Raw genomic sequence first — 9,352 nt, 5'->3', positions numbered from 1 at the left:
GGTTTGGAAATGTAAAGCACATATGGAAGGTAAAAGGATTTATGTGGGCTCTCTGTGGGGTTCGATTAAGGCTGCTATTGCCTTGGTGGGACTTCACTTGCGTGCTAGTAAAAAGATGAATGATGGTGATGAAAAAGTGTTGGATTTTTTCTCTTTTCCTATTAAACTTGTTAAGAGACAAAGATCTTATCTTGTGAACTGGATAAAACTGGTCTCAGGCTGGTTTAAATTAAATGTGGATGAGAGTTCTTTGGGAAATCCATGTCGTATGGGTGCATGTGGTTTAATTAGAGATGATAAAGGGGAATCTTACTTGGGCTTTTGCTAAAGAACTGGGGCATGGCTCTAATAATGAAGCTGAGCACCTTACACTTTTCTATGGTCTTTAATATTGTAAGGATTTGGCTATTCGAAAAGTGGAGATTGAATTAGACTCTTTGTTAGTGGTTCATTGGCTAGAAAAATGGAGATGTGGTACATGGTATCTTGAAGATTATTGGGAAAAGATACAAACTCTTCTTTCTACCTTGGAAGTTAAGGTAAGACATATTTATAGAGAAGGAAATGCAGGAGCAGATTTCTTGGCACGTTGGGCTTCAGATCAGAAAAATGCTACGTGGAATAATTACAATGAAGTGCCTCATTTGCTAAAAGGGATTTTGAAAGTTGATAAAGTTGGTCTTCATGCTATTTGCCTATAGGAGGTCAATAAGGTGGTTATGGATAGAATAAGAGCGTCAGTTTGCTTTGTTTCTTTTGTTTTTTTATTCAAGCTTGTTTAGTTTTTTCGAGTATTGATGGTTATTTGTTTTAGGCTTGTTAGAATTTGATTTTTGTTGGTTTTATTATGATTTTATTGGCTTGTTTTAACACTTGGTTTTGGGTGAGTTTATAGCGTTATATCTTGTAAACCCTCAAATGTAATGATGTTACCATGGTGTATTCCTCCGCCATAAGTGAAGGCTTATTAATATATTTGGGACGAGGCCGCTATATGTGTAGCTATCGGCTCTTCTTAAAAAAAAAAAGAATGTGTTCGTTCATCAGTTCTTTATAATGTTTATAATGTTCATCCAAAAGGCAAAGAAAGTAAAGCATTGTTTTGTAAGGGGATTTTCCATCAATTCAGCCCACTAGGAGGCTCTTCTGTACATGACCTGTAGGAGGGATGATGTTGCAGAGGATGAGACTCGTCGATCTGAGGACCCCTCAGGTAGTGTCCAGTCTTCGAGTGCCCACCCACACAACATGCATGATATACGGGGAACTGTTGATCTACTACAGAGAAGGCATGAACAGACTAGAGGGAATGTAGATTGCGAGGAAAAAGTTGGAGAACCACGCTGCATTAATGGTTTCGCGACCCGGATAGCATGCCGCATTAATGACACCGTTGCAGAGTCATGCTAAATTTAAAGACTGACAAAAGGAATAGTACGGAGAACACAAACTTCATGAAAGTAGGCACAATATACTCCTTAGACTAGTAGTATAAATAGCAGATCCCAAGTACAAGAATACGCTCTGCGATTCCTAGACGCTCTTACTTATTTGCTACCCTCCAAGAATATTTACTAACTTTAGCATCGGAGGTTACCCTGCCTCAAGGCTGCCCTATCAAAGCCATAGTCTTTTCTACCTTGTGCAAGCTCGTCTTTGAAGACCTGAGTTGTCGGAGTTTGGCCCAAAGGTGTGCAAAACAAGATGTTAACAATGGTGTCGTCTGTGGGATCGTAATAGATCTTGCGTGTTCTTCTCATGCCTGCGACAACCTGTTCCGAACAACTCAAGAGAGATATGGGAGACACCATGGAAGCAAGGTTGAAAATTATGGAGTGGGTGACGAAACTAATTGGCAAAGTGGAGACACTCTGCAAAGAGAACAAGGAACTCAAAAAACCTCATAGGGAGCAAGACGACGAGGCAGGATCCAGCGACACAGAGCACGCATGATTGCATGCAGGACTCAACAAGGATGAAGAGCAGAAAAACATGTAGGACGAGCTCCACAGCCTCAAAGGGAAATATGAGGAAATAGCAAGGAAAGTGGGTATGTCATCAACTGTAGACCAATTGCTCACAAACATGAGTCTGCCCTATACTGAAGAAGTAATGGTGGTTCCTTTGCCACCGAAATTTAGAGTCCCTGCTATGGAGATGTATGATGGAGGAAGGGACCCCCTCGAGCACCTGGAAACCTTCAGAGCTCACATGACGCTGCATGGCTTCCCTTATGAAATAGCTTGCAAGGCGTTTTCACTGACCCTGAAGGGGTCGGCACATGTATGGTTCGGATCACTGACACCTGGATCGGTGGACAGCTTCGATGAGCTAGCCAGGCTGTTCCTAACCTAGTTCATGTCCAATTGAAAGAGGCGATGTCCGGTTGCATACCTCTTCACTATCAAACAAATGGAGGACGAAAGCCTGAAGTCCTACTTAGCTTGGTTCAACAAAGAGTGCATGACCATCGACGACCAAGACGAGAAGATAACCTTGGCGGCACTTTTGGGAAGTGTCTGGCCACGCTCTTAGTTTATGGCCGAGCTAGCCAGACGGACTCTCGCGACATTGCGAGAATTCATGGACAAAGTCGACAACTTCATCAATGCGGAATACACTCTTCAGGCGTTGACAGAGCCGTAGAGGAAGAAAGTAGAGATGAAGGAGAAGACCCTAACTAAGGCCAAGCCCTATTAAAAAGGGATGAAGGGCTCCCAAGAGAAGGGGCAAGAGGATGTCTCGACAAAGGGATTTGGACCATGGTATGACCGGCCCATGTTCGCCATACAAAAGGAAGATGATCGGGGAATAATGCGCCGCAACTGCAAGTACCATCAATCCACCTCACACAATACCGAAAACGGTTTTTCCCCGGGAGGGAGGAAGGAATATGCATAACAACAGAGATGCTACCGCACCCAGCCCGAAGATAAGAGTAAGAAAGTAGGGGAAGATCGAGAGAAAGAAGTTGGGACCGAGGCGACCAGAAAATACAGGTGAACCGCTAGGTCCCCCCCATTCGCCACCAAGGCAGCACCTCTCTTGGGGGGATTTGAACCATAGCTAGAGGGTTTGCGGGCGGGGGCATTACCTCATCAAACAGGAAAGCACACGCTAGACGGGCCTGATACTACGAGGTATACTCAACGGAGTATCATCCCGCCAAACAACAAATGGGTGACCCAACTCCGGCAATCTCATTCACGGAGGTTGATAAAAAAGGGGTCTTATACCCCTACGACCCACAGACATCCTATTCGAGGGAGCTTTTGCCAAGATGGGTATTGAGGCCTCCCGGCTGCTGCTCGCCCCATGCCCTTAAAAGATTTTTTCGGAAGCATTGTTCAACCTGTGGGAACCATCAAGCTGTCCATCCTTGTGGGAAGTAGCCCTGCACAATCCTTGTTATGGTCGACTTCCTAGTGGTGAAGACTCTGTCGGCATACAACACCATCATCATGAGGCCCACCCTAAACAACTTAAGGGCCGTCACATCGACCTACCACCTCAAAATGAAGTTCCCAACTCCCTAGGGAGTGGGAGAAAGTCTGAGGAGAGCAGGTATCAACGAGAGAATGCTACGTCCAGGAGCTAAAGCAGAAAGATTAAGGGCCTGCCTCGACGATACTAACAGAACAAACTAGGCCAAGCACCACTGAAGAAACTGCTGCAGACCTCCACCTACAACTCACCCTGCCAGTTTTGAGGGGGGAAGCGATGATGCACGGCTCTAAAGAGAAAGAAGGACGATGACCTTCCCAGAGCGGGATTTCGTGTCCCTTAATTTTGTAACACATCTTCATCTAGCTTGTATTTTCCTTTTTATCTAATAAGAATGCGACCGTTCAGGACAATGCAAAACATCTGCTCCACACTTTCACATTACTAATAAGGCGCCACCAATAAAAAGCGCGGCTAACGAAATTTATGGCAACAAGATCATCAATAGATTACCTTCCTGCGGGGCACCATAGGAAAATGTAGGCCTAAGGGTAAGCTTATCCCTCTTACGGCGGAGTGCAGGTCAGCCTTTGGTAGCCCGAAAATGAAAATCTACCTTCCTTGCGGACGTCAACAGGTGGGTGCGGGTCCAGTCATAAACTGCTTGAAATCACCTCGTCGCGGGACACTATAGGGAAAGGTCAGCCCAAATGTGGCCTTATCCCTCAAATAGAGGAGAGCGAGATCGGTCTCACGGCCCTCCTGAATAAATTACCCCAACCTCTGCCACAACGAAGAGTGGGATCAGCACCAGCCTGACCCAACACTTACATTTTCTGTGATATTATATATATAAAAAATCTTTAAATATATATATATATATATATATATATATATATCTAGAGGTGCAAATGGTCCAGTCTGGTCCGGCGATGGACCGAATCATTTTTTCAGACCGGACCAGACCGATAGCTATCTATCCGGTCGGTCCATTCGGTCTGACTTTTTTTTTTTTTAAATAATTAATAAAAAATTTATTTAAAATATTAAATTAAATTAAGTGACTTATTAATATGAATTATGTAACAAACTCAATAAAAAAATATTTTATATAGTTAATGATAATAAATTAGATGAAAATTATATTATTAATTTATATATTTGTTATATAATTAACTAATTGATATTATATATTAGTTAATTCATAGAATATTAACAAGTGTTAATAACATATTTAAAATTTTATATTGTTAATAGTGATAGGTTAGATGAAGATATATATAAAATATTGTTAATTTATATAATATTAACAAGTATTAATAACATATTTAAAATTTTATATTGTTAATTGTACACTTATTATATAAAAAATATATATATAAAATATTTTTTATTTTTATTTTTTCTTCGCTCTGGCCGGTCATGAAAAATCCTAGACTGTGGACTGGACCGAAACCTTTCGGTCCTCTAAGAGCACTCTCATTGGATTAGCTAAAAGCTAAATCCAATGAGTATTTAGCTATTAAAGAGTAAAATATGCTTACATTGGATTAATCAAATACATATTTTATCATAATTAATATATTAATTTGAAAAGTTTTTCCAAATTTGAAAGTTACTGTACATACATCAAATACATATTTTATTAATTATTTCTCTTTCCCTTTCTTTCTATCACATATTTTATCATAATTAATATATTAATTTGACTTAGTGATATATTAATTTAATAAGAACATGATTATTAATTAACATATAATAAGTAGAATAGTAAAATATAATAAAATTAAATAAATTAATAATTAAAAAAATTAAATATTTTTAAAATTATTAACTATTCATTACCGTATAATGAATAAATATATAATCTAATGTGGAGATTTAATGTGAATAACCAAAACCAAATTCATCTTATATTATTTTATTATTATACAATGAAAAAATAGATATTCTAATATGGAGATTTATGTGAATAGAATAGTCAAAAGATAAATTTTTCTTATATTTATCAAAACTGTCTTTAACTTTAACTAATCCAATGAGAGTACTCTAAAATTTGGATGGAGACCTACCGATCTCAATTTATCACCCCTATATATATCGATCGGTTGACCGATCCGGTCTGATAAAATAAAAAAAACCACACTCTGAGATGAGCCAATAAGACTACCGATCCAGCCTTACACCCTTGTAATATTATCAACATTTTAATTCAAAACTAATCCAAGGAACAATATGCAACAATATCTTTACATCCTTTTGCATTCTGGTATGTAGCTAAAACTCACCTGGTTAAGGTTATACAAACTTGGAGAGCAGAATATGGAAAGCTCGAGTCCAAACAGGCTCGTATAAGAGCAGGAGAAAAAACCCTAATCCAGCTCTCCTGTATAAACGAGCTCCTGCGCCTCCATCCAAGGGTTCCTACGCCGCATTGGAACGCTCGGGCTCCCACTACTTCGCAGTAGTTCTCCCACTCAAAGCTCCCAACCATGGTGGCCGCCAAGAAGACTGTAAATCTCTCTCTCTTTCAATCTTTCTGACGCACACTCCTTAAGATGCGTTTCACATATCAATTTTAGTGAATATGGAGGCATGAACTGTGTGATTTGAAATTTTCTTTTCCCTTGTTTCTTCCAAACTGATAATATATTTCATGCCCAATCAACTACTTTTTATCTTGCAGAAGAAGACTCATGAGAGCATCAATAACAGGCTCGCCCTCGTCATGAAGAGTGGCAAGTACACCTTGGGATATAAGACCGTCCTCAAATCACTGAGAAACTCCAAAGGTATATCTTGTTTCTATGTATTTTTTCGGATCTGATTCCGGGATATTTTACTATCTCAGGGCCTTTTGTCTCTTGCGCAATAAGGGATCGCATCATGAACTCGTAATCAATTTCGAAGCTAGAATGTGATGTGTATTGAAATGATTTGGTCATACTGCAGCGCTTTGCAAACAAGTTTCTTGAGTTTGTTTTTATGTGGAATACATTTGTCTGGGGTCAGAGATTCTAAGTTTTATTTTCGTCCATTTTCTTCTTGTTTTCCCTGGTTCTGCCTTAGGCAATGGTATGTATTTCGTCGAAATAAATTGTCCTTCACTTTCATTTTCTTGTTGAAATAGAGAACTGGAGCACTTACACTCTTATAGTAATATTTGGTTTGGAAATTACTCGTTTCCCACGCATAACTCTTTTTCTTTCAATATGACCACCGAGCTATCAAACTTGTCCCTTGCCCCCAGATTGAAATATAAGTTCCACTTTTTTTGATGGTATAAGTTCCAATTTGCCCGGTTGGATCCCTTGGGGGGAAAATTGCGAGTAAGTGGTAGTTTTTGCCCCCAGTTTGAAATATAAGTTCCATTTTTTTTAATAGTATAAGTTCCAATTTCCCCGGTTGGATCCTTTGGAGGGGGAAATTGCTAAGAAGTGGTAGTTTGGGTGGTTAAATGACAACTTTAGTAATTTGATGATCATATCCTATTTGTTTTTTAGATTTGATAGCACAGATGAAAAATCTAAATTGCATTTTCAAACATTAATTAGAGTGATAGAAACTAATGTTTGGTGGATGAGGATATTATGTATGCCTCGCAATTTCATTTCTAGGCTCAAAACATTCTCAAGTTTGCTTGAGTAAATTTATTTTACCTATCAAGAAAATAGCCTGCTTAAGTAAACATCTGTCGATATCTTTATTACATGTTATGACTCATTGGCATTTGATTGTGATGGTTTTTTCATTAATAATAAACATCTCATTCATTTTAGGGAAGCTGATCATTATTGCCAACAACTGCCCTCCTCTACGGAAGTCTGAAATAGAGTATTATGCAATGTTGGCAAAGGTTGGAGTTCACCATTACAATGGGAGTAAGTTTCTATCATTAAATATCATATTAGATTCATCTTGATGTTTGCTTCCCTATTTTTTGTTCCTACTTTTCTGTCAGATTAGGCTTTTTAGAACTTGATTTTTCCCCTGGGCATCAATGAGTTGTCATTTCTCAGTGATTGGACGTCCTTTCTTCTATTCGTTTAGGTATTTTATTGATAACAGACTATTTTATTGATATCGGATTTTTTCTTCTTGTAAATGTATAGTTATATGTAAATGTATAGTCTTATTTTTCCTCCCTCAAATGGATGTTTTCATGATTAAATAATGTATATCTGGTTGAAACCCCTTAGGGTTGGCTCAAATGGTAAAAGGTCTTGGTGGTATGCTTCCTCAAGGTTTAAAGGTTCAAATCCTCTTGAGTGCAAACAATTTCTAGTGGCAATCGGACTAGGGGAACTTCCCCTTGAATTATCTGAGGTGTACTTATAGGAAACTCCTTGCTGGGATTAGTTGGGACTTTGTTATCAGACACCTGGTGCCAATAAAAAAACATATCTGGCTGAACTGCTGCACGGAAGTAGCTTTAGATGACGGACCATTCCTGTCTGACCTATATAAGGAAGTTGATAGCTAACTAGTATTGAGTGGCTTCGAGCAAGAGAACAGGAGTGGGGCGGTAAATTCTGGTCTGCAGGTATCCTTCAGATAGAGTGAAGCAGGGGTGTTTCAAATCTGATTTAGAAATGGATTTGCTTTGCTAATTCCAAGATAAATGAAAACATATAAATTGACACGAATTCTATAGCATCCAAGGCCTTGCATTTTATGTGGAGTGACGAAGATTCATTTGTTATCCTCTGAGTTTCTTTAGATTATATTTAAAGCATTTAACATTATGAATTAGGTGGTTTGCTTAATTTTTAGCAACTCAGGACATGTATGAGACGTGAGGTGTCATAGCACAACCGACACCCACCAAAAAAGGAATAGAATGACTGTTGACATTTAAATTGCAGAAAGTGCTGCTAATTTCTTGCAGTAGACTCATTTCAAAATAATGCAATACGAAGGAATGTTAAGGATAAAAATCACTATCTTGGAAATTTTTGTGCAACTGTTGTGTTTGTAAGATAATTGTTTTCTTGCTATTTCTTTGGCTCTTGGGTTGCAAACATGCAAAGGAAGACAAAAAGTTACATGTGATACTCTTTTCACCCGAGCTCATTTATTATGAACCTGTCCTAAAATGGTTATCTTGTTTCAGACAATGTTGATTTGGGGACTGCTTGTGGAAAATATTTCAGAGTTTGCTGTCTCAGCATCATTGATCCTGGTATGTAGCAGAAGCAGAGCCATTGTACTTTTTTCAGTCCTAAACTAACAATGTGATCTGTTCTGATTGTTGCAATATTTGATGGTTTTCAGGTGATTCTGATATCATCAAGAGCATGCCTAGTGAACATTAAGCCCTGAATTGTAGCACGTCTAGATTTTGGTGGTTTTACCCTTTTTTGGAATTTGAGAGGAGTCTTCTGTTTCAAGGCAAAGCTTTTATGTTAACTGAAATAATTTGAGTAGTGACTAAGTTGCCTTGATGGTGTTTTTAATAGTAATGTGGTTGGGACTAATATTTTATGTTTTAGTTTGTATGAGTACAAAATCATATATGAAAGACTTGGATCTTTGTTTCCATATCTTCATTTCTCTCCAAAGCTCTTCTTATAGAAGCTGCCAGACTGGTTGAACCAGTAAGTTGTTTCCAGGCAAGGCAACTTAAGATAATTGGCTTGCTTGCATCCTATTCTTTCTTAAATGAGGAGTTCTTGTGTTCAAATTTTGTTAAAATCATTGCTTCGCGTTGCCAGAATGTGTTCGGCGGTTTGCGGGTCAAGACATTCTGGGATGTAACGTATCAAAGTTGGGGAGTTTGGAATAGGGCTGAACAAAAGCAACTGTACCCGACCCTATCAGAATTAACCAATCCGAAAAAAATCGGGTTGGAATTCAGAACATCCCGTAACTATTCCGAAAAAATTGGGTTATCCTGAAAATTAGGAAG

The 9,352-nt window shown here is 38.6% G+C and overlaps 1 protein-coding gene across 1 annotated transcript; it reads left to right on the top strand.

Annotated features, from left to right (window-relative positions):
* Nucleotides 1–5,759: 5,759 nt before the first annotated feature.
* Nucleotides 5,760–8,989, top strand: LOC109020673 (60S ribosomal protein L30-like). Its single transcript, XM_019003195.2, has 5 exons — nt 5,760–5,957; nt 6,131–6,236; nt 7,224–7,325; nt 8,558–8,626; nt 8,719–8,989. Exons 1-5 carry the CDS (start codon nt 5,937–5,939, stop codon nt 8,757–8,759), a joined length of 339 nt encoding a protein of 112 aa, XP_018858740.1. The 5' UTR covers nt 5,760–5,936; the 3' UTR covers nt 8,760–8,989.
* The last annotated feature ends 363 nt before the right edge of the window (nt 8,990–9,352 follow it).

This window comes from Juglans regia, chromosome 14 (genome assembly GCF_001411555.2).
Source record: "Juglans regia cultivar Chandler chromosome 14, Walnut 2.0, whole genome shotgun sequence".
Classification (NCBI taxonomy): Eukaryota; Viridiplantae; Streptophyta; class Magnoliopsida; order Fagales; family Juglandaceae; genus Juglans; species Juglans regia.
This window is presented reverse-complemented; position numbering and strand designations above follow the sequence as displayed.

Excerpts from the sequence above, each read along its gene's own strand:
- LOC109020673 (XM_019003195.2), top strand. The coding sequence starts at position 5,937 with ATGGTGGCCGCCAAGAAGACT. Across the intron at positions 5,958-6,130 it reads TGGTGGCCGCCAAGAAGACT|AAGAAGACTCATGAGAGCAT; the intron begins GTAAATCTCTCT and ends TTTATCTTGCAG. Across the intron at positions 8,627-8,718 it reads TCTCAGCATCATTGATCCTG|GTGATTCTGATATCATCAAG; the intron begins GTATGTAGCAGA and ends GATGGTTTTCAG.